This window comes from Antennarius striatus, chromosome 4, assembly GCF_040054535.1.
Source record: "Antennarius striatus isolate MH-2024 chromosome 4, ASM4005453v1, whole genome shotgun sequence".
NCBI classification, from domain to species: Eukaryota; Metazoa; Chordata; class Actinopteri; order Lophiiformes; family Antennariidae; genus Antennarius; species Antennarius striatus.
Window position 1 is genome coordinate 22,637,424 of NC_090779.1, and position 26,215 is coordinate 22,663,638.

The 26,215-nt window shown below is 42.7% G+C and overlaps 1 protein-coding gene across 1 annotated transcript; it reads right to left on the reverse strand.

Moving 5' to 3' along the window:
* Positions 1-19: 19 nt before the first annotated feature.
* Positions 20-26,043, reverse strand: LOC137593977 (receptor-type tyrosine-protein phosphatase beta-like). Its single transcript, XM_068313130.1, has 34 exons — positions 25,970-26,043; positions 24,669-25,070; positions 21,497-23,574; positions 19,265-19,532; positions 16,435-16,740; positions 15,878-16,141; positions 14,931-15,194; positions 14,571-14,840; positions 14,199-14,465; positions 13,312-13,578; positions 12,291-12,554; positions 11,950-12,213; positions 11,592-11,855; positions 10,535-10,798; positions 10,142-10,411; positions 9,325-9,588; positions 8,897-9,163; positions 8,515-8,805; positions 8,161-8,439; positions 7,943-8,092; positions 7,378-7,657; positions 6,832-6,944; positions 5,965-6,070; positions 5,670-5,747; positions 5,285-5,302; positions 5,121-5,202; positions 4,366-4,456; positions 4,175-4,251; positions 3,595-3,729; positions 3,118-3,240; positions 2,723-2,886; positions 2,362-2,497; positions 2,160-2,280; positions 20-2,075 (listed from the first exon to the last, which is right to left on the reverse strand). Exons 1-34 carry the CDS (start codon positions 26,019-26,021, stop codon positions 2,053-2,055), a joined length of 8,562 nt encoding a protein of 2,853 aa, XP_068169231.1. The 5' UTR covers positions 26,022-26,043; the 3' UTR covers positions 20-2,052.
* Positions 26,044-26,215: the final 172 nt, after the last annotated feature.

A 26,215-nucleotide genomic window follows, 5' to 3' on the forward strand; every position in this document is an offset into this window, starting at 1 on the left:
AATGACTAACAAACTCATCTGAAAATACATAATTACTTGTTTAATTCAAACACCCACAAACATGAGTCATCACATATTCCATACACGGAGTGATTCACATGGATAAAGTGTTACACAGCGACATAAATCTGTTCTGTCAAGAAACATTCCTTCACCGTGAGTTTAGTCATGTTTGAGCAGGTTACCATCCATGAGCGATGAATAATCACAATTTCTACATCTTCTGCAATGTTTAATTAGCTGCTCTCATATACATTATGCTCTTGGAAATAAAAAAAAACACCTCGTGCTCTGGCAGAATATACATCATGTGCATTTAGAAATATATATTATGTAGATTTATGGCTAAAAATAACAAATAACAAATTACTTTTATAAATCTTGTGCAGAAGACAACTAGAATAGCATACTCCTCCAAGGCTAACCATTTTATGTGGCATGCCTGACCCAGCCCTCCAGTTTAAAGTTAATTAAATTTAAATTTTGATAATTATTCAAGAAAAATAATATTTGGCTCAAGGTGGGTTTTTTTAAAGCTTCATAACTTTTGACGAAACATCAAATCAATCTGATAAACATGTAATCCTCTTTCAGATATGTTCTGAAGTTCAAGTCTGGATTATTCATTTTGTAATTACAAAGAACATAAAATGGATCCAGAAGATGATTACGTATACTATTTTGTCTTGGATCACATATCTTCAAAACATTTAATGGCACATTTAATGAAGAATGCTTTTAGGATAGTTTGGGGTGGGTATAATCTTGATCTGTCTCACAATCTGGATTGGAATCCTTAAAAATGAACGGGTTGTACCGGGTTGAGAGTTTGCTGTTTGTGTTGACTTTGCGTTGGTTTGAACCAGTTGGTCTGGGTCAGAACAGACTAGGTAAAATTTGGGAACAGACTGTGAAACAGGGGAAGATCCAGGATTTTTCATACTCTTATACAATCCATGAAATAATGCATGGATCTGAAAATATCGGGAATATATTGTGGGGGAAATCTGTTGCATGACTGTGTAGATCAGGAGGAGACATCTGGAAATGCCTAGTCCCCCGACCCCACCCTGAATACTGTACAGTAAATTCACCAGTATCTGATGTCTCCTCCATTCCTCTGGCACGTCGAGAGCAGTGCATGTTGTGGATACATGCCCTAAAGGAGATGACCAACTACAGACTCATCCATCAGAAACATGAGATGAAATTTAAAAGGTAAAAACTTTAAAATATTAATCCAGACACCCCAGATTTAACTGGTCTCCTGGTCTAAACTTAAAACTTGTGGTTACAAGAAAATAACTTCAGGACAATTCATTGACTTAAAAAGGATTGTCCATCCCTATGTGCACTTCTGAGTGTCATTTTAGTAGCTTTCTGTTTGATGAAAAATTTAAAATATTTTCTTGTGTGTTCAGTGCAATATTCATGAGTTGGCTTGATTATGAGTGGACAGGACTCATTTTAGTCTCACTTTAGTCTCAACTAGTTTCAAGCTAATTCACACAGTAAGATTTTCAGCCTACATAAAATACATTTAAAATTAAGGTAAGCATTTAATTTTTATATTAAACACTATTTAGTAAAAGATAGATAATGTAACATAAGCTGTATTAATATAAAACATGTCTGCATAGGTGAAGTCATTGTTGACAAATTCTGTACATTAATAAATATTTAAATGCTCTCATAAAACATGATAACAGCTATTTGATAAACTAGGCATATAACAGCACCTTCATGCAGAGGCTGGAGAGTTCATTAATCTATCCATTCATGAAGACTCATCATCATCATCATCATCATTATTGTCATCCTCCTCCTCCTCCTCTGTAATCATTCATCATATCGAGAACTGAGGAGCCTGTGCAATTAATGAGCAAATATAATAACATTTTAAAATGCAGCAGAAACATTACATACACACAGAGGGAATATATACATTAACACCTTACATAAATAATCATAAAGTTTTCTTTTCTTGAAAATATTTGTATAAACATTGTAGAAAAATAGAATTGCAGTGTTTCCCAGTGATTAATACAATCTCTAACGTCTGGTGCACAGCATCTCTGTGGAGGAAAGATCAATACGTTCAATTAATAGCTATTCATCATGTCTCTAAAGGCAGCAGTTGGAGATGGACAATCACTCACCCCTCTGTGAGGTGTAGTTCACATTCTCGTAGATGGGACAGAGCAGGTGCTCCTGCTCGTTGCGGAGTTTCCTGGCTCTCAACACGTCACGGACGCACTGATGGAGGTATGCATACTGACACTGAGGAGAGAGGAGAAGCTATGTCACAACCCTGAGGAGAGAGCAGAAACTACATCCACAAAGAGGAGGTGGAGGTCCTACCTCCGTCTGCACCATGTGTGATCGGTGGAGCCGCAGGTCAAAGACGGAGCCGTAGATGTCCACCGAGTCCTTGGTGTCCAGCTGCTGCAGAAGTCGATCCAGAACAATGAAGGTCCCAGTACGACCCACACCAGCACTGACACACACACACACACACACACACACACACACACACACACACACACACACACACACACACACACACACACACACACACACACACACACACACACACACACACATACACACACACACACACACACACACAGTTTAACTAGTGTTTGAACACTAAGCGGATCAGGAGCAGCAGGTGGTGACATAAAGTGGGTTCTGTCTGGAGTTCCCTTTGGTGGTGCTTCACCTGCAGTGGGCCACTGTGGGTCCAGATCCAGGAGTTCTGTTGACATAGTCGCGAACGGTCCGGACAAACTGGATGAGGGACTGGGTGGTCTCTGGGACACCGTGATCAGGCCAGACTGTGTAGTGAAACTGACGAACCAGCCGAGTGAAGCTCCGCTGCTCCTCCTGAGGAAGACGAGTAAAACAACATGACTGAAATATCACAGCAAAGGAGATTAAAGAAGTCCTAATATCAGCATAAATAAATTGTTTTATCCTGATACTAATATAAAAAATTAACTGAACCAGAAGCGTATGTCTGTTTGCTTCAAGATTAGCATTACTAGCACCAGCACAACATTATGGATGTAAAATTGAAAATAGGTAAGTGAGTACAATAATGAGTGTGTGGCGTACACTGCAGATGTTGAACTCTCTTATGGTCCACTCTGGCAGAACGGACTCTGACAACATCTGTACGATCAGGTCTCCGTAGTAAAGTGGATCCTGATCAAAGGGCCAGTAGTGGTCACACTTCACCTGAACACAAAGGAGGAAGAGGAGTAACATATAGCACCATTACACCTGGAAAATGCCAGTATTCAAACGGTTGTGCATTTGAAAGAAAAATCACAAGTAAATGTCTTGGATTAATCATGGTCAGTGATCACAAATCTTTATCACTCTCCTTTGTTATTTTTGAGTAATGTTATTATATAATTATAGTAGTAACAGACTATAAAATACCCAATCCAGTGATCCAGAATCTGCACCTGAACCCTTACCTGCCACAAAATTTGATCGAAATGCATTTGTTCCAGATATCTTGCAGTCAAACTAACATGCTTGACTTTCACAGGTGATGATTTTTCTTGATAAACTTGATAAACTCACCCTTCCTTTCTCCACACACTGGGTGACCATCACAATGTTGTGGACATTCTGCTCCCAGACCATCTTCCAGAAGTCATCTTTGGTTCCAGGCAGCGGTCCCTGGGTGGCGACGTACTCCCGCCGAAAGTTATTCCCCTGAAATGACATACGTGAAACACTTCATGCATCTGACAAATAAGATGCAACACTCAAAAATAAAAACAAAACAAAACAAAACTGAAACAGCTTCACGCATCAGTACACTGATAATGAACTTCAAGCGTTAATGCCCTGAGTCAGATTAGTGACTGTTCTGTTCCCTCCTGCAGGTGGAAGTTAATTCATGTGGCCTCCTTTAAAAACAACACCTGTGGATGTCAGCATTCACTCCTCCCTAACTTGAACCTTCCGACATATAGTATTCTAATCTTCAAATTCGTATTTATTTATTTTGTTCAAATTAAGTCAGGCCAGGTACTGCTCTTTCTGAGGAGTTTGAAGGGAGAGAATTAATTATTTTTATGCTACGCTCAGGTTTCCCCTAGACGAGGATTAACAGTAGGAAACCAACATGACGTCTGTGAACCTGTGTGGTTCTTACAGGTATGTAGCTGGCGTTTATGTAGTCAGAACAGGGGTCATCATCCACGTAGGACAGCTTCACCCTCGTAGAGTCGTCTGAACACAGAAACCAGAATCAGTGACACGATGGAAGGTTCATGTGAATAAGCAGTTTGTGTGTGTGTGTGTGTGTGTGTTTGTTTTTTGTGTTAGCGTGTCTGCGTCGCTCACAGGGCAGGATGTTGTTGTATCGGTTCTTGCCTCGGTTCTCTGGCAGCAGAGCTGAGTCCAGAGGCTGATTCCGTCCGACGTCCTTCAGGTCCTGACAGGAAAAAGAAACAACAGAGAGGTTTGGTCTCTACCTCAGAGACCTCTGTCACATGTTTATACTCATATGAGGTGAATTATCTGTATGTAAAAACAACAGCTTCTCTTTAATGAGTTTATTGTAGATATTTAACCCCATCATAGCTCTGATCTACTGCATCCTGCATTATCTCAGCTACCCAAAGGGGGCAGTGTTACTGCATTACTATGACTGACACGACCAACCCCGACCCCCTGCAAATTCTGCAAGATCCAGATAATAATTTAGTTAAGAATCCACATAGCGGTGGAACTTCGGACACTGTCTTAGTCTGAGTATTTTCATTTTGATTGTGTTAATATTATTTTTCATGATATTGGTAAACTGATTAAACGGTTCTTACAATCTTAAGGGAGAAAATAATATCCAGAATCCACAACCAGACCAGGATCCAACTCAAAATGTAATTCAAATCTCTTGAGAAAATTCTAAATGATCTAGAGGACTAAAAAAAAAACGATGCAAGAGCACGATCTCAATGCATTTTGTTCTCTGTTCAGCAAGAACAGAGGAAGAGAGAAAACTTAACTGATGCAGGAGAGTCATGAGCTGCTGAACAGAGTCAAGAAAGAAGGATTTCCTGCTATTGTAGATGTTTTAATATGAAATGCAAACTGACCTCATACTCCTCTGACAGCAGGTAGTGGGAGTCGGCCTGCAGTTTGATGTAGTGACTCTCAAAGTTCATGATCTTAATAGGACTGAACAACAAAAACAAAAAATTTGAAAAGGGAACAAACTGCTGGAAGCAGATGGATTGACACAGATGTTTGGATTTCTCACCTTGAAATACGACGATTACTGAGAGACAAAAGAGGAACACAAGTCAAATATGTCAGATAATAATCGGCAAAACACCAAGAACACATTTAATTGTATATTTAGAGTCACAACAAACTCTTTCAACATAGTGGAATGACTGGCATCACCTCATTTACACCAACAACTTCTAGTGTGGGTTGCAATATTATTAAAATTCAAATTAAGATAATAATAAGAACAATAATAATAATAATACATGAGGCATTTTTTATTAGTAATATCTGTTATTTACAACTACAGATTATAAACAGTGTTAGAGTTTTGTCTATTTGTGTTGTTAGTGGTAAGGCTTAAACTACTACACTCAGTTGTAGTAGTAGCTGTAGTAAATGTAGTATTTTCTTACCTTCTGACCCCCAGGTGAACTCCAGATGTCGATCTGTCTCTCCTCACACTCATTCGGACTGTCGCTCTCTCCTCAACACTGAAACACACAACCTTTGTTACCCATCACACAGGAGGAATCAGGTAAAAATGTGACATCATTTTTCTGTAGCCTCTACAGTCTCTAGTGTGATTGCTCATCTCTACAGGACAAACCGGGGGGGGGGGGGGGGGGCGTTTTTAACAGGTGTTGTTGTAGCGGTCTCACTCCACTCTGGAATCACTCCTGTTTTTGTTCTAAGTTTGTACATACTCACACTTTGCGAGCCTTCTGTCTGCAGACCAGCAGAGCCGTGACCCCCACGATCATGGCGATGAGGAACATGCCAGCACTGATGCCCTCAACGACACCATTCAGAGGTTCTGCAGGAAAAACATCAGCATCAGACACATCCAGGAACCTGAAAGTGCTGAAATGTCTCATTGGTTCCTTTTACTAGAAAAAATAGAGAAAACTGGCTGAATTTATCCTACTGAAGTAAAACACATAAACAGACAAATAAACAAACAAATGAAACTCATCAGGAACTACTAGTAGTTTTGATCTCAAGTTATTCACATGTAAAGAATGGATGCTTCTGGTTTTATCATCTCTCAATACTAACATGTCAGAACGTTTTAGTGTGGGATAATGGGAAATGTAGTTTACATGAGTAAATGACATTTAATAATCAATACTTTACATTTAATAAATGATAAAAAGTATTGAGGTGTCAGAGATGCACATCTGTTTTCTGCTGGTGATGCCATGCATTAATTTTTCCTCATTAATGTGGAAAGAAACAAAGAGGAATTATTTTATCACGTGCATCTCATCAGCTGTAAATTCATCCACCCATTTTCTTGTAGAAGAGACGATACTTATCGCAAAGAGGTTATCCGCTTTGCGATTCGCGGATCTGTTGGAGCCTATCCCAGCAGACCATGATTGAGAGGCGTGGTAGACCCCAGATGAGACTCAGCTGTACATCAGAATTATAATTTTTATAATAGATCTCAAAACTGTGATCGACTGCAGATCTTCTGACCCTTAACCTTTTCATCAGAGGCGGCCACCACAGCCAGGCCTCTTTTGATGGTGCGTGATGCTGCTGTATAGGACTGTAATAGACGTCTCTGCTCACCTGCCTCTGTGACCACAGGCAGCGACAGGTATGTGTCGGTAAACAGAGGAGAGCCAGAGGTGAGGTCATTCTTCTCTTCATCAAACAGCTGAGTGAAAGCTCTGACGCTGAGCCTGCAGACGGAACACAGGGCACACACAAACTTTAAAATCACTGGATTCATGTTGACATAATTTATATTTCAATCAAATATCAATATGTCCAGTTAGCAGATATTCTGCTCCTCTTTTAATACTATTTATGTCATATGACAAAATGACTTTTACCGCTCACATTCTACTTCTGTGGGTTTATTTGTTTTGTCTTGTTTTTTTTGCCTGAGTTGAGGCTCTCAGGACATACAGTGTGACAGATATGTAAATGATTTAAAATTCAATAAATATAATTTTTTGATGTAATGTGAATCATTTTGTTTAACATGAGGCTCAAATATACAATTTGAAATTCTGAATGATTTGTAGAGATATTTCTGATTCATGTTACAAATCAAAAATAAATCTGCTGATGCTAAAGAAACCAAGAAACAGAAAAATCTATAAATAGTACCTGTAGGCTGTACTGGGCTTCAACGGTCCGTCACAGAAGAACTTCAGGTCCCTGCCGCTGGTCTCTGGATCCACAGCTGAGGGTCCATCCTCACAGGAGCCTCCCATCGAGTCCATCCCTGTCCCCACATTCATCTCGAAGCTGTGGGTGCTGCTATCAGGGCCCTCAGTGCACTGACTGGGGAAGTAGTTCGTCTGGTAGGATTTAATGGAGCTATTGGATATATAGTCCAGGTACGATGGTAGAGGGTCCTGCTCATCCGGCTGCACTTCATCAAAACCTTTAAATATAACAAGAGACGAGGAACTCTATCAGATGTTAATGTACTTTAAATGTTAAATGTCATGATGAAATGAATCTTCAGTTTGTCCACTTCTGAGTTATTTAGCTCAATCAGGTGCAGCTCAAAAAAAAAAAAAACTTTAATCAAGTGAAAGGACTGGTGTAAAAAAAGTTCAGGTAACACTCGGAGAAACAGTTCCAAACCTGAATCAGGAGCTGAAACGACTATGAAAAGGTTCTCGCACCTAAAACCCATACAGGTTCTTTAATGAGTCTGTTTTACCTTCAGACTCCGTCACCACCACAGTGAAGAACTTGATGGCTCCATTGACGTCGCTGAACCAGCTGCAGTTAAACCTGAAGGAGATGGAGGACTTGGTGACCACAGCGGAGTGTTCACTGACTCGGGTACTGAGAGGAGGCACCGGAGGACCTGGAGGAGTCGAGATGTTTCAGAACCATTCGACAATCAGAATCAATCATCCTTTATGACAAACTCACGGTCGATCATGGTGATCACGCTGTCCTGCACCTCCTCGCTGGTCGTCCCATCTGAAATGACCTTCACGGAGACGGTGTAGCGTTTGTGGGGCTCCAGCTGAGTGATGAGGTAAGCGGTGGAGTCTCGACCGGTACGTCTGGAGTAGACCAGCAACCGGGAGTCCTGGTGGAGACACTCAATGGTGTAGGAGTCATAGTCAGCCTCAGGGGGCCCCCAGGAGCAGGAGATGGAGGTGGAGCTCTGCGGGCGACAATGGAGGCTTTGCACTTTCTCTGGCTCTGCAAGAAAAAATGGAATATTAACACTGCAATATTCATTTTGCGTCAACTTCACGACTGAGTGCTGCCACCTACTGGTTCGGATGCTGTTGTGGATGGGTGTGCTGTAGGTGGGCGTCGCTCCGGGCTCCGTGGCCCCGCTGACAGTGCGGAGGCTGAAGGTGTAGAGCCTTCCAGGGAACATCCCCCTCAGGATGCGGCTGCCAGAGGTACGGCTGTGGTACGGGTTGATGACAGATAGCCGGTCTCGGGGAGTCCACTGCAGGTCAAAGTCATCGTAGTCGGAGTCCACAGGTCCGCTCCAGGTGATCTCCAGGGAGGTGTTGGTAACTCCCCTGAACAGGAAGGAGGTCACAGGCCTGGGAGCTGAGAAGGAGAAGAGATTTTGTAGCCTCAGCAGAAACCGCCCGACCTGCAGGAGCTCCAGAACGAAGAGTAACTGTCTCATGTGTCTCACCTGTCCTGCCGACGGTGCTGGCTCTGTTGCTCAGCTCTCCGCTCAGACTCAGAACCTCCGCCTGGTACACTCGACCAGGAACCAGGTCTGAGAAGACCGCCTCTGTGACGGCGGCCCCGAGCTGCTTCCTGGCCTGCTGGGACCCATTGGGGTTGTAGAGAGTGAGGAGGTACCCACTCAGATCACCACCACCACGGTTCCAGTTCACCCACAGACCACTGGACTGATTTCCACTGTGAGCCTTCAGAGACACCACAGCTGCTGGAACTGGACAAGCACAAAACCTCTTTACAAAAAACAAAACCAAACCACAACAACTCTGCTGCTGATGCCAATATTGCCTTTTGATAATAACAGTTTTATGAACAGTGTCATTTTATCTGTATTTATAACAGTTGATGGACATATGTACCCCCCATTACTCTCACCTGTCCTGGCCCAGACTGACGACTGGTTGCTTTGCTCCCCGCTGTGGGTCACCACCACCATCCTGTATGGAGCTCCGGGTATGAGGCCCTGAAAGGAGCAATGCTGACTGCTGGACTGCCCTCTGCGTCGCTCCTGCAGGGAGTCGTCACTCTTATACAAGAACATCTCGTAAAGCTCAAAGTCGCCGTCCGGCGGAGCCCAGTGGAAGGACAGACTGGTGGTGGTGTTGGCTTTAACAGAGAGGTTGGTGACGGCCGCAGGACCTGACAGAGGAGGACGGAGGGATTTCAGTTATTCAGTCAAAATCACAATCTTCCCACTGATGGTGTTCCTGTAAAAACAGGTGATGTGTTCATTTTAACTAAAAAATATATATTAAAAATATCTAATACTGTATGTATCTTTTCGTGAAAATGACTTTAGAATACATTATTTGAAAGTATCTATTTTATAGTGTATATAATATTACCGTAATTAGAATTATTGGGACCACTTCTCATGATAAATGAAGTATTTTTAATGGCGAAAGATTTAAAAGTTGTTAGAATTTAAAACTAAGATTTAAATAATAAGAAGTGTTATCACAAAAAAGGTATTCCGTTTCATTCATTTATTCATTTATTTTCTACCACTTCTGTAAAAAACTATATTATTCCCAAATATTACAAAGTGGTTCGTTGATATATCTTAGATGGTTGTCTTTCTTACTCATTCTTTTTTATATGCTATTGAAACATAATTTTTCTGGAAGGATTTGCCAATCGTCTGTAGAAAATTCCACTATCACATCTGAGATTTGAACAGGAAGTCTCTCACGTGTTCGAGCCTCGGTGCTGACACCCAGGCTGTGGACCCCCCCACTGGAGGTCTGGACCAGCACTCTGTACTTCCTCCCAGGGATGAGACCGTCGAACCTGCATCGTGTTTGTCCAGAGGGCTGGGAGGAGTTTGTTACCAGGCCGCCCCGTTCATCCAGGAGCTGCAGGATGTAACCCTCAGACACACCCAGAGCTTCCTGCCAGCTCACCTGCAGGCTGCAGGTGGAGTGAAGATCCTCCACCTGAAGACTCGTCACTGCTAAGGGCACTGAACACAGGAACGCATCTCATTTATTAAGAGCAGAAACGGATTCAGAGCCTCAGCCTGATAACATATTTTTATTTTCTCCACGTGAATGGGAGCTCTTTATCAACAGATTATTTTTGTGACCTGTGCGTCCCGTAGCCGTGTTGTTGTTCAGCAGATCTCCACTGACAGACTGGACCATCACGCTGTACATCTGTCCGGGCTGCAGCGAGCCAAACGTCACCTCGTTGTGGTGCTTGAGGACGGGCCGGACGTCCAGCTGTCTGCTCTGTCTGTACAGGAACACAGAGTATCCGTCCACATCGCCCTGTCCGGGTGTCCAGCTCACCTTCAGGCTGCTGCTGTCGCCGCCGTTACTGACGTGGATGTTCTTCACCTTACTGGGAACTGAAATCACAACAGCTGTGATTAAAGGTTGTCTTTCACAGGAGCTGGCAAAATATCAGAGACACCAGAAGAACCTTAATTGTTCATTTCTCCCCCAAAAAACTATTACCTGACATTTAACCTGAAATCCTAGAAACTCAATTTTTGTGCTTTTCAGATTAGCTGAAGAACCTCGTCTTAAATCACATCATCCTGACTTTGACTGATCCGATCAAGATTTATGATGTTATTGTTACAAGAAGCAAAAAGCAAACCTTTAGGAGGAATGAAAAACGCAATTAATTTATGTTTGAAATCACAAAATGAGGAAAAATACATAGAAAGAATTTAGTGAAATTAGATATCACAAATATTTCAAAATTTGATTTTTAATCACAAATAAAGGACTTTTGAACGTTATTTCTTCCATACAAACAACCTGCTGATGTGTGTCTGTTTTATATTAAATATATGACACTTTCCCAATGAATTGATTAAACCTCGAAAGGTTACGAATAATAAGGGAACCAATAAAAACAGGTTGTCTGCTTTTTTTGATTTCCATATTAGCTGCTTCTTCCTGGAAGAATCCTTTGACCTCATCTGAACATGTAGGCCACATTAATGGAGGATGATGAAGCTGCTTCCACCTATGAGATTGTTGATTGTTTAGTGTGTGTTTTTGATGGCCTTTTTTCCATGTAATAAACATTTGATTTGACAAAAAAAGATTCTACACATGCTACTTTTAACAGGAGAACCATCACACAGACTGAAGACACACCAACTTTACTGTAAATTCACGTCATCTCACCTGTCCGGCCCTCGATGAACACGGCCCTCTGGTTGGGGCCGCTGAAGGTGGAGACCAGGATCTTGTAGAGGCGTCCAGGCGTGAGTGATGACAAGACACACTCTCCCACGCTGCTGCCCAGAGTGATGGGAGGAAACACCTTCATGTCGTTGAACAGCAGCTGCACCTCGTAATGGTCCACATCCCCAGGAGCAGCAGACCACACCACCCGCAGGTCCTCCGTACCCTGACCAGCCAGTGCCGGGGCCCGGACCGCTGCTGGGACTGCAGGACGGACAGGACAGGAGGATAGTTAGGTGTTTTAGAGAACTGGCATGAATTCTAGTCCGAGTCCCTGGTTCTGATCCACTACACTTACAGGTCCTGCCATGGGTGGAGGCGCTGGATTCGTATTCTCCACTCCAGGTGCTAACCAGCACGGTGTAGAGTCTGCCTGGCACCAGGTCGGTGAACACACACTCGTTGTGCGTCTTCAAAACGGTCTTGTTTTGCAGGAACACGTTGTTATGTTTGATGAACACCTGGTAGAAGTCAAAGTCCCCAGCAGCATGACGCCAGTACACCTTCAGGTAGTCGTCCCGAGCAGCGTGAGTCGCCGTGGGGTTCTGCACCTTAGACGGCTCTGAGAACGAAAAGGTGAAGGTCATGTGACGGGGATTGAGGTGAGGTGGCGGTCTTCGTGGGCCAGCTGATGCTCACGTGTCCTCTCCTGGACGAAGGTGTGGTTCTGGTGGACGCCGCTGCGGGAGCTGATGGAGATGTTGTAGAGCCGTCCGGACACCAGAGAGTTGAACACACACTCAGGACTGGATTTAGACACTGAGACGGTGTGAAGCGTCCTGTCATGGTCGCTCAGGGACACCAGGTAGCTGTCCACCTCACCCACCGCAGGACGCCAAGACACACTGAGAAAGTCTGTCCTGCCATTGTTACTGACTGTTACCTCCCCCACCGCAGCAGGGACTGATGGGGGAGAGGAAGAGGAGGTTACAGAGATCGCTGCAGCTCATCTCAATAATATCTGACAGCTTTAATATACGGTCAAAGCTACTGCATAGCTTTGACCTAACCTGAAAGGTCAAAGCTATGCACTTTTCAGGTACTGCTTTCAGGGTACCCTGACCTACCCTTCGCGGGATGTTGCAGTCTCTGACTGCCTTGTTGTAAGTTTCTTTGTTATCTCCACCAAGAAGGTTTTCTGTTCCCCCATGTCTGTTAGTTTATTGTGTGTTTGTCAATAGGAAAAATCAAAAACTTAGGAACCACATTTTGTGACGCGGTTCTGCTGGGTTCAAGGACACGGTGTTTATATCACGAACTTATTTCCACAAACTGTGTGGGGAGTGTGGGGGGTGGTGTATCAGGAAAGCTAAACAGAAATATGGAATTTGGCCTCAGTGACGGTGTGGGCAAGCAATGGCTAAAAGTGTTTACATGCTTCACTCCTCAAGTTTCTTTGACCTTCGAACTCTGTGATTGTAAAGTTCTTTCATAACAGACTTTCATGCTGGAATTCAACAATGAGGTTCATCAACTTCCTGCTCCCAACAGGAAGTCTCTGACAGCTTGTTGTTATTGTGGAAGTTCCTGAAAATTCCTGAGAAAATTCCTGCTTTCTCAACAATATCCCAGACACACATACACTCACACACACACAAGTACACACACCTCCTCTACTGCATCAAGTGTGCCTAAATTGGACTCTAATAGGCGGTCTTACCGGTTCGTCCCTCTGCGACCGTCTGTCTGGAGGACTGTCCAGCCCTGATGGTGGTTAACACTACCCTGTAGAGTGCCCCAGGTCTCAGAGCGTTGAAGCTGATGCTGGTGGCGTCCGCCTCCACGCTCTGGTTCTTGATGACGCTGCTGTCGTGCACCAGCAGGACGCGGTAGGAGTCCACCTCACCGGAGGCTCGGTCCCAAAGTGCCTGCAGGCTGTCGGTGGTTCTGCTGTTTGAAACCCGCAGCCTGGAGACCTGAGCTGGAGCTGAGAGCCCAGCAGACACACAAACACAGCTGAGCTTCGTCTGGAGGACATTAACAGACATTATCTCAACATCGCACTGTCTGCAAACAATTTAGGAAATCAGCAGTTTAATCCACTAATAACTAATTACTTGTACCAGTTTATAGTTTATAGTTAACTACCAAATGAAATTATGGTTAAGAAGGAAGGATGGATGCATATTTAACTGTTTATCCATTAACCATTCATTTATCTTTACTCTAAGTATTTAGATTATTAATCACTTCAAACTTATTGTTTTTGCTGATGATTACTGACAATAAACTGATGTTACTGTTTAATTAGCAAATACAGTATTTTCTGAACTATAAGGTGCTTTATAATCCAGTGCGTTTTATAATCCAGTGCGCTCCATGTACGAACATTTTTTTTTAGACATGACATTTATTGAAGGTGGGCCTTATAGTGCGGATAATACTGTTACCATTTTACTTGTTTATTTATCAGTTTAATTATTTTAACTGTATTTACTTTTAGTTAATTATCGGCATCTTATTTTAACTTAATACATTCCTCCAACCAAACCTTTGAACAGTTCTATCAAACTAACAGTGATAATGATGTAAATCAATCAGACATACTGGTCCGTGCCGTCACAGAAGAGTAGCTGCTCAGGTTGCCGCTGTTGGTTGCCACGGTGACAGTGTACAGGACACCTGGAGTGAGGATGTTGAAGGTGCAATCTCTGGCCTCCCAGGTGCGGGTCCTCTGGGCCACGATGGTGGAGGAATCCGTCCTCCTGAGGGCCACAGTGACATCATCCCACTCGCCAGCCGGGCGATTCCACAGCACACTCAGACTGGTTTCATCAACATGTTGGACGACCAGCTGCTGCACAAGATGAGGAGCTGCAGGGAGGAGGAAATGCAAATAATAAATGTCATTTTTCATTTAGAAAATAATTTGTCTCTCAGTAAAAAATAAATAATAAAAGTTGTAGACGCAAAACGGACCCAGGCGTCCAGAGCAGCGCGCCGTGTTACTCAGAAAGCCACTGTGAACTGTGACCTTTGCCTCATAGAGCCGTCCTGGGACCAGGCTGAGTGAGGAGAACGTGTGCTGTGTGCTGAGTTTACTGACGGTCTGGTTCACCAGAACCCCCGATCCGTTCAGCAGCAGGACGCTGTAATTCTCCCACTGGCCTCTGGGGGGTGCCCAGCTGACTTTCAGCGTCCTGCCATCCCCGAGCGATGACATGCGGAGATCTGACACCAGGTCAGGGACTGAAACAGAGTCAGGGATGGGGGTCATTCAGCGATGAGGGTCAAGAGGTTACATGACGCTGGCATGCGAGGCCTGTCCTGAACCCATACCTGTCCTCCCGCTGGTCCTGGCCTCTGAGCTCCCCCCCCCAGCTAAGGTCTTGATGCTCAGCTGGTAGTTCTGCCCAGGGCTCAGACCATCAAACACCACCTGGGTGACGTTGGGAGGAAGGTGACGCTCCTGGATGGTAGACATTGGAGTGGACAGGCTGGCAAAGTACAGGTCAACGCTGCCGTCAGGGGTCGTCCAGGAGGCCAGGAGACGGTCTGAGCTGCCGTTGTTGTCCAGTCGCAGATGTGACACTGGTGCCGGGGCTGGGGGGGGGGGGTGAGGGCACAGAGACATCCATTCATTCATTCATTCATCCAAAATATTTTATGGAGGTTTTACTTCACATTACAATGCTTTTTATTTTATCTGACTCCAGATCATAGACCTGAGGAGATGTTCCTCTCAGTTTGGGGGCTCAGCACCATCATGGCGTAGCTGATTAGATAATATTTTACGTTGATGTTAGTGTCCTTCTAAAGCTGTGTCTAATGAAACTGCAGGTGTGAATGAGGATGGTGGTTTGTGTTTGATTGTCATTTTGCTGCTTAACAACCATCCAACAAGAGGAGTTTTTAGATAGAAATAGATTTGTTTTTTAAAGCAGGTATCTGCAGCATATAAACACTATTTTTGGGTGGAGGAGGTAAAGTGTAAATGCCCAGCTGTAGATAGAGGAAGGGTGGGAAGAGACGAGTTTAAAATATCCTGGAAACAACAGCACGGTGTGATGCTGCAGCTGGAAAGTCAAATAAAAAGTGAGTCAACAGCAGAGAAGCTGGAATCTCACTGATTATTTGAAAAATACTTCACTTGACCGATATTAAAAGTTATTAATATTAAAGGTTATTTTTTAATCCTTAAGCTTCAAGAAAAATCTTCAGGAGAGAAAAATACCACACGCTAAACTGGCAGCTAAAAGAAGCTGAAAACATCCCATAATATCTACCCGTGACAGCTTGTCTGAAGGTGGAGCTTCTCAGGCCAGCTGCCTCTGCTACCACGGTGACGGTGTACAGGGTCCCAGGCTGGAGGCCGTCCAGCTGTGTGGAGGTGGTGGTGTTTTTCAGAGAGGCATTCTTCAACAGAACCCCATCCTGATCCGTCAGCAGAACCCCGAGCTGCTCGGTTCTGCCAGGACCGACCTGCCAGGAGGCGCTGAGGCTGCTCGAGGAAGAGGAGGCCACATGCATTCCTTGGACGGGAGCTGGAGCTGGACGAAGGTAGAAACAGTTACTGATTAAATTGTGATGAAGAACATGAGACTAATTTAATAATGACACAATTTGAATACTCAGTTATTGGGTTACAGAGACACCTGGTTTCTATAGTTACAAAATTACATTAAGACATTAACAGATGTCTCTTTTTCAGTCCTGGTTTGCATCTGAAAGAACCAGTTCAGTCATCTATTTGTTCCTGTTATCAGACAAGCTGTTCCTCCAGGAGTCCTTACTCCCCCCCTGACTTGTGTTTACCGATGACATCACAGCTCTTATGTCTCACCTGTAGCTGCTGACGTGTGGACAGGTGCAGCGCTCTTGTTCCCAGCTGTAGCCACCACACTGACCGTGTAAACAGTACCAGGGACCAGTGAGATGAAGCCAGACTGGGGTGCTGCAGAACCCATTATTCTTGTGGTGCTGGTTGATCCGGAGCTGGTGTCCTCCAGGGTCACATCATACCAGTCCACATAGCCAGCAGAACGAGACCAGAAAACCCGCAGAGCTGAAGAACGGCTGTGGTTCGTAGGGTGGGTTTCATCCTCATCCTGGTCCACCTTGACGTGCAGGAGTTCTGGACTGACCGGGTCTGAGACAGGGTAGAAAAGGGGGTCAGAGTTTAGATTAGCAGCAATTTTTTAGCTTCGTGGCAACAGAAAAAAATTTCAACGTTTTGTGGATTATGAAAGTAAAGAAAGACTGACATACTGCATGTAATAATCTTCATGTATATTCTACCAGTTCAGTTTTTATATTTTAATTTTTTCAACGTGTGATTTTTTTCTTATCAGAGCGCTCAGAAAACCGATTGTCGATTGATTCATACTTCACAAAAGCAAAAGTAAACAGACCATATTGTATGATTATAATTATATTTTGTTTAGCTTGTTCATAGTTTTCTTACTATTGATTGGTTTTGAATGTGAATTTCATATTAATGTGATTATTTTGTCATTTGTTTTTTTGTGAATTAACGTGCTTTTAAAAAATGAAAATGAAAGTAAAGTAAGAAAAGTTTTTAAAGGAAAAGCTCCTTCAAACTGCAGCCTTCACAATAAAACTATTGCTTCTCCTAGATATGATCAGTTGATCTAAATGATTGACTGACTTTATATTTAATTAACTTGATGATGCTCACCAAAAGTCATATAAAAACTTTCAAATTTTTAAATCTTTTCGAAAAATCCACAGGTATGTCAGACCCTTCTGTTCACCTGGAAAGACTTTTTTTCGGGGACATTTTCTACCTTCCAGGCACGTTGTGTTCCTCGTTTGAATTGTGTTGAAGTTTCTGTGTGAGCGTATCCTGTGTTTGTGCTGCAGCGGAGATGGAGAAGGTCGATAGGATTGTTTTAGCTGCTTCAAGAATGAAAGGTTTTCATGCAGCCGCAGTGATTTCGTACAGGAAAAAGCTCAACTGAACTCTTAATAATGGTTTCCTCCCTGAGGAGGCTTCACTGCTTCCTGTTGCTGGCTGAGTGACAACCAGAGGACCAGTGTCTGACTGTAACTCCATGAACCCTACAGTCTGCAGGCCTCAAGACACTCAGCTATCATTAGTACGATATGATGTGTCTGATGCAGGTATTTTCTACACACGCCGTGATTAAACGGTTAGAATCAGTCAGATAACGCTGCTGTGGCGCTCTAATCTTTGAATCCTCCTGCATCCGCTGCTGCAGAAACAATGTGAGGAGGGAAGTGGCTCTGTGGTTTCTGGAAACAAACACTTGAGATGGGATGAAGAGCATTGTCAGGGCTGCTTGATGGTCAAACACTTCAGATCGGGACGTTCTAACTGCAGCCTTGGCTGCGTTAGAACGTCCTCCAGGACAGGGTCTTTGATTAGCTTTCTGGCCGACTGTGTTCCTCCGGTTCTACTGCTGAGATTCAGGTTAAAGGTGTAAACATGAAAGAGACAGGATTTAATTCCCTCCTGGTCAGGATGGCCAAGTGGTCTACGGCGCCAGCCTCAAGCACCTGATCTTTCCCTTGGGGGCACGGGATCAGATCCCACTTCTTTAAGTAACTCAGTCCACTAGGTCTTGGGACTACAAAGTTGCCGGTTCGAGACCTGTATAGATAATAAAAATCCAAGAGTGAAGTGGTGCCAGTTCACCGCCTGAGTGCTTCCGGGATGCCCTTGAGCAAGGTCCCATGTCTTTACAAGTGGCTCACTGGGCACAACATGACGCAGCTGCCCCCGTGTGTGTGTGTGTGTGTGTGTGTGTGTGTGTGTGTGTGTGTGTATGTGTGTGTGCACATGTGATAAAAAACTAGAGTTGAAAAAATAGTTTTCCTGAATTGGGGTGTTTCTTTCTTCTGCTTTCTCTTCTGATGAACAAGTAATAAATCAAAGGATATTAAATATCTTGAAGAACAATGGGTCACGTCAGTGTCAAAAAACACATGATAACCTTTGACAGCTGGTGTCCTTACCATTCTGACACTATATATGACAATACCGATTGAATATAGCTACATTTAACTATAATTATATATACAATTAGGTGTAACACTGATGTTAATTAAAGATTAAATGTAGTAAAAATTATGAGGAGTTAAAAAGGGGAACTCTTCTGTTTTATTTAATATTCTCTATTACCATATCAGTCCTTACAGATATATAGCATATACATAACTGAATGGAAACTACAGACCGGGATTTATCGTTGCATTATTATCATTCTTACTGTTTCATGTGTTAACTTTTCTGTCTGAATTTATTATTTTTTAATATTATTTGGGAATTGTATAAAAAGGCATCACAAAATTAATTTCACAAAATTAAGGGAGGATTTTTTTAAATGTATTTTTTATTCTTGATCTATCTTTTTTGGGGTCTGCACTAAACTTTAATGGGTTTTTCTCTGATATATATATATATATATATATATATATATATATATATATATATATATATATATATATATATATATATATATATATATATAAATGTTTTTTTTTGCAAAAGAAAATGATAAATTAGAAGTTGAACCTATAATTGAGGAAGTGTTTGGAGGATTTTAACTAAATAACAAACATGTCAAATAAGTTATAGATCCATTCTTAGAGTTTAAGAGTTACATCTATTATTTTGACGTTTTGCTCACCTGTGCTAACCACTGCAAAGCTCTTCTCTCCATCCTTCTTGGACATAACCGTTAAACTGTGTAGAGTCCCGGGCTCCAGGCCCGAGGCATGACAGATGAATCTGTTCTCGGACTCCCCGTCTGGGTCACAGTTGGTGGAGCCTCCATCCGTCACCAGGCTGAAGTTACAGGACAGGCCGGCGGTGGTGAACTTCACCACAGCAGAATCTGAACTGGAGCCAATTTCTGTGAAATTCACAGAGCAGCGGGGGGCCTCGGTGGAGCTGACCTGAAACAGGAAATGACATCACTACAAGTGGGCTTCAACATAATCTGGTTATTAACACATAATAACATAGCAGAATGGTTCGTGTTCAATTTCATATTATTGTCTGGAACATTTGTACATTCCTCTGTTCTCAATAAAGTTGTTTTCTATACTGTAAAAAATGAGCCCATTTATGTTCGTATGATCAGGAAATATTCAAATATTCGGAGCCTGAGGGGCACCGGCACACAAAAAAAGTCTTTATTTATTAATGATAATAAATTAATAAAAAAACTCCTTAAAAATAACACTATATTCTAAAATTATATGGTATGTAAACATTTAAAGTCACATGGGGGCCAGTTTATTTTCCATCGTCTATGGCAGCCTGGTTAATAATATCTTTGTTTAACTGCATTTTTTTTCACTGAAGGGGCAACTTAGAGTCATGTTATTGTGCTTCATCTATCATAAAGAGATCCAAGCCTCTTCCAGGGTAAAGTAAAGTCTGGGTAAAGTAGGGTCATTCTTGTCTTGGCTCTAACTCAGAAGTGGAGGAAGTAACAACACCAAATAAAAGCCTTAACGTGTGAGATGGAAAGCTGATGGGACATCTTCACTTGTACTTTACTGATTAACTATATCATCATGACTGTGCAGAGCAGGAGGAGAAAGTGAAACTGTCACACAATTAGAATCCTGTTTCCTGAATGATCATCCAGTCTGTAATGAGTTGATAAAAGTTAATGAACATCAATCACAGTCAATCGCAGTCTGACAACAATAAAAGCACAGAGGCCTTTCAGACCTGTGGGACAGAGATCTGAACATTGTTCCCACAAACGCTGTGACCTGCTGGAGTCTGGGAACATTTAAAGCCAGACACAGATCTTTTAACTCACCTCCTTTAAGCTCCAAAATACGCCGAGCATCAGGTATGCTGTGGTGCATCTGAACATTGCGGTTTGTGATTTAAATCCATGCATCCAATCAGCAAATAACAAACGTGGTATATTCCCAGATGAGCTGACATGCCGAGGATGGAAGGTAAGGAAAAGGTCTTCGGGTTTATCTAATTCTCCTCAGCCTCATATACAGCAGCATCATCTCAGCTGATGGAAGAACATCTTCATCGCTGGTCATCCAGCAGATCAGACTTTTCTTCCTCACACTAAATGGTCATATTTCTGAAAAGCGCTGGATCCATCTATATTCATGCTTTAGCTGTTCTGAGCAGAGGCAGACCGGCACCCCACCCTGCCTTCCTTCCTGCCCGCCTCGGACTTTCTCCGACGACCTTTAGCATCAAACTGAGCTCCATCAGCCAGAGCAGAACCAACCATTGTTGTGGTTGAATAAGAGTTATCCAATCAGGAAGCAGCGTCAGACCCAGGGCCAGAGACAGGCTCTAATTATAGAAAAGTTCCCATTTGTGTTCTCAATCTAATCAGAGAACTTTAGAATTCACAAGTTATGTGTTGGATCGGTGTCAATTCACCTTGAGACCAGTTTCCCAAACAAACAAGTCAGTTTTATTAGAAAGCTGCATTGTGTTATCTTGGTTATATAACAAAGAATTTTTATGTTGTTAAAACATCAATCATTTCCTGTCTGAGCCATGCCATCCAAAATATCGTCAACAGAGATGATAACAGAACTTCCATGTTCTTATAAAGAGGGATTATTACCACAGACATAAATTATGTAAGTGTTTTCTTCAAATTGTTGTGTTTTGTGTTGTTTCATATTAACATGTGCAGATTTAGAGTATTTTAAAGGTGGATCAGGGAACAGCAGCAAATTATAAGCTATAAATTCCACAACAATGCTTTAATTCTCATTGGATGCAGACATCCATCACATGGACCCATGAAATACTGCTTTAAACCGGGAGAAATACCCTCCATTTAATGCATTTCAAACATAGTGTACATCAGAAGCGGAGTAGTAGTGATTAACAAATGTAAAACATCAGGTGTACTTACAGATGTTGTGGTTGTGAACCCCAAAGTCGTGGTTTGAAGTGTTGTAGTCAGAGGAGGAACTGAGGTAGTCTTGGTGGTTGTCGTAGCTCCAGGGGTACTGGTTGCAGTGGTCTTGATGGTTGTTGTTGTGACTTTGGAAGTGGTAGACATGAAGGCTGTCGTGGGGGTGGGTGTTGCATTTGTAATAGAGGTGGTTACAGGGGTGGTAGTGGGTGTGGAAGAAGGTGTGGTAACCCTGGATGTTGTATATGCCAGTGGAGCACCTTCAGTCCTGGTGCTGCTCGAGTTTTTTGTGGGCGGCACTGAGTTAAGAGTGGGCGACGTTTGGGAAGTCGTAGATGATGCTCGATGGGTTGATGTTGGACTTGTTTCCATGATTGGTTTAGATGTCAAGACGGTTGAAGATGCACGAGCAGTGGGAGGAGGTAAAGGATCACTTGTTGAATGTGTGTTATGAGCTGTATGTTGGTTCGACTCAGAGTCAGAAACAGGAAATAACGTAGAAATAGAGGTGACCTCAGAAGAGACCTCAGCCGACACCTCAGAGGGAACTTTGGAGGTAACCTCAGAAGTAAAGTCAGAGAGGACCTCATAGGGCATGTTGGCAGTGACCTCAGAAGTGAAGTCAGAAGGAATTTCAGAAAGGAACTCAGAGGGAACCTTGGAAGGAACCTCAGAGGGAACCTTGGAAGGAACCTCAGAGGGGCCCACAAAGGGGACCACAGAGGGGACCTCAGAAGTAAAGTCAGAAAGCACCTCATGAGGGATGTTGGCAGTGATCTCAGAAGTGAAGTCAGAGGGAAACTCAGAGGGGACCTCAGAGGCGACTTTGTCTGTGACCTCAAAGGGGACCTTGAAGGTGACCTCAGAGTTGAAGTCAGAGGTGATCTCATAGGGAACTGTGGTTGTAAAATCAGAAGTTAAGTCAATGGTGATGTCAGAAGTGACCTCAGAGGTGAAGTCAGAGGGGACTTTAGAAGTGAAACCAGAGGAGAAGTCAGAGGAGACTTTAGAAGTGACCTCAGAGGTGAAGTCAGAGGAGACTTTAGAAGTGAACCCAGAGGTGAAGTCAGAGGGAACTTTAGAAGTGACCTCAGAGGAGACTTTAGAAGTGAACCCAGAGGAGAAGTCAGAGGAGACTTTAGAAGTGAACCCAGAGGTGAAGTCAGAGGGAACTTTAGAAGTGACCTCAGAGGAGACTTTAGAAGTGAACCCAGAGGAGAAGTCAGAGGAGACTTTAGAAGTGACCTCAGAGGTGAAGTCAGAGGAGACTTTAGAAGTGACCTCAGAGGTGAAGTCAGAGGGGACTTTAGAAGTGACCTCAGAGGTGAAGTCAGAGGGGACTTTAGAAGTGAACCCAGAAGAGAAGTCAGAGGAGACTTTAGAAGTGACCTCAGAGGTGAAGTCAGAGGGGACTTTAGAGGTGAACCCAGAGGAGAAGTCAGAGTCAACTTCAGCGGGAACTTTGGTGGAGATCTCAGAAGTGAAGTCAGAGGCTACCTTGTCAGTAGCTCCAGAGATTACCTTTTCTGTGACCTCTGAGGTGACCAGAGGCTCATTCCTGTCACTCATCATCGATTCAGAAGAATCCATAGATGAAATGGTCATAGCCGACCATTCAGTTGAGTCAATCCTTCTTAAGAAAGACGAGGAAGTGGAAACTTCTTTGCGTGTCACTGTCATTGTCTTGCTTTCAGTTCCTCTAAAGTCTGAAGTCCCTGAAACATCTGTTGGCTGATCTGATGTGAAGATAGCTGGACTTGAGGAGATAACATGGTGTCCGTCAAATGATGACAGGTGTGTGACTGATGTGGAAACTTTAGGATTGTAGTCGGTTGTTTCTGATCTCCTGGTTCGAGGTTTGCTGGTGTCGCTCAGAAACATCAGATTTTCATCTGTTGCTGATCTGTGGTTCTCTGAGGTGGTGACTCTGAAGGTTTGGTGGGTTCTTACTCTATTCAACTGTTCTTCAGTGACAGCCATGGCAGGAACGTCTTCCATGTCGGTGTTGGTGGTGCCGGAGACTCCTAGTGGTTTATGTGTAGATGAATAAAAGATGGTGGAGACATGAGTTGTATCTGAAAGTAGAAAAAGTCTTCAGGAACATGGCAGTAGATTTTTAAAAGGACACTCAATCTCAAACATTTAAACCGTCTTTCTGAACGTGTTTCACATGTTCTAGATGTGTAGAACTCAGAAAACCAAAGGTACATGTGAAATATTAAATGTATAGTGTTAGATGATATTCCCTGACCTATGGGGTCACATTTGTTCTGATGATGGCATTCATGAGCCTTTCTCAGTCTAATGCCCAGTGCTAGTCTTCAGCTGATCTTATTGAGAAACATATGGAGAACTATTGCATTTATGTTGGACCTGTTGTGATGAAAAGTGGGTCAGATATTTCTTCAATTTCTGATGAATAAATCAAAAACCAATATCTAAAATTAAAACATAAAAAACCCAGGAGACTTGTTGTTCCTTGAGTTCGCTTGGCTGGGTCATCTACAGGTTTCTTTGGGAGGTTGGCTTCATCTCATACAGGAAGACCTCTGCTGACGTTTTTCCTGCTGACTGAGTGAATCAGCAGCAACAATGTGAGGGGGGAAATCAGCATCAGGAGACGTGTCAGCCATGTTATGTTACACCTTCTGCTAACACATATACCGCTGAAGCGCACGTTTCACAGGTAAAGGCTAATATAAAGATTAATAGAAAATGGCTGTCAAAAACAAGTAGCCCTATTAAATCTAAGGCTAATGGGAATTATCTGGAGTGATTTGCCAATATTTTTAAATGCAAAGAAGCTAAAGAGCCTGAAACACTTGATTGCTTTTTTCTTTTCAAAAAAAAAGTGATAGATTACACTATATATGACATCATAGAAACATAATTTTCATTTAATATAAAAGATCCAAAGTAAACCCAGTGGGTTATCCATAAGGTTTGAGCTACACAGATTGACCTTCAATTAAATGAATTATTAGTTATTTAAGTTCTATTCAAAAAATGAAAATATACACACAAGGGATAATAATGTTTTTAAAAAAATAATAATTTCTCCGTCACAACTTTCAATCACAAAAACATTTATAGAACTATATTAAACAAAAACACTTTGTTAGGATGCTGTGACATCACAGCCGGGTGTGATCAAGAGGTATCATCTCACCTCTTTCATCACATAATGACACCACCAGCTCGTTCCCTCCTGCGTCAATGTCATACTTCCTCCACTCTGATGCCTGTATGTTTCTTCCGATCACGGCCCGTACTCCCTGTTTCTTCAGGTACATGCGTGTCTCAGCCAATCCAAATGCTCCGTTCGTATTGTAGCAGTTCCACCCTGGCGCTGAGGAGCAGTCTCTGAGTTTGGCGAGGCGGGTGTGGTCTGGCAGGTGAGGGCTGGGATCAGCCCAGAGACACTTAGAGGATTGAGAATGGAGCAATCTGGCTCCGCCCAGCCACGCCCAGTGTTGGGCGGGGTTAGTGGCATCACATCGTCCCAGGATGATGCCCCGATTGCTGGTTGACAGACATAACCTCCTGGGGTTGAACATGATGAGAAAACTGGCTGAGGAGACAGAAAGATGCTGGTTGTTAGAGATGATTCTAGCATCACTCGACTGTGGGTTGAACCTTCCAGTCAGTCATTTAAATGACGACGGCTGCAGCTATGTGCTGGCTTCACCAAACTTCAAGGACTGATGAAATAATAAATACTTATGCTTTTATAGTCTGACCTTTCTAAAAATCTTATTTTCATTATTTTCCATGAAACGTTTTAAGATGATTCTGAATATTGCTTCTCTTTTAATAGCATGAATTCATACGGAGTTGAGGATTCTTTGGATGATGCATATCAATAATTATCAATTAAATAATAAATAAACAAACCACAACGCACATCGCATGATTTAGCATTTGATGCAAAAACACGTCACCGACATGTAGCTCCTGTCATTAGGCAGATTTATGTGCAGTCCAATTTTACACACACCTTGTAGATAAAGTGTAATTGAATATTGAAAAGTAAATTTAAATCTCATCTCATCTTCTCTTATCTAATCTGTGTTTGAATACAAATATTCAATATACTTATTCAATTCTGTCTCACTCCTATATAGTAAACCATGCAGTATAAACATATCTACACACTGACATAGGAATGTAATTTATTCTAAAAACGTCAGACATCTCCATGAAATATCTTACAAGACTGAGTCTTTTTCAGAACATTTTGATGATAATATTTACATACATTTACCTCATTTTGTGATTCAAGAAAAAAAAAAAAATCTTCTGTCACAAATAAGTTAGAACCTGAAATGCTGCATTCCTCTAACTCAACATGTGTTGTGTGTAATTCAAACTCACTGACTACCTCCCTGGTGTTTAGAACACATCTAATATATTTTGTATAAAATGTTTTGTGTCTGTATGTTGATCATAATAAACCGGTGTCGTACTCACACACACAGCTGAACCTCACAAGCATAAAGAGCAGCAGAATCGGGGCGTCCATGTTGCTCGTGGCGTCCTCCTGCCTCAGATGAGCAGAACAGAAGAGCTGAAGGGAAGTGAGTCTTTGTGGGGAGGAAAAAGTCAGCACGCAGTTTCCTTCAATTCAATTGTTGTGGAGGTTCCAGAATGAACGAGTCCTCGGAAATACCAAAGTACATCCCACATGTGTTCTAACAAACCTGAGGAAGAAAACAT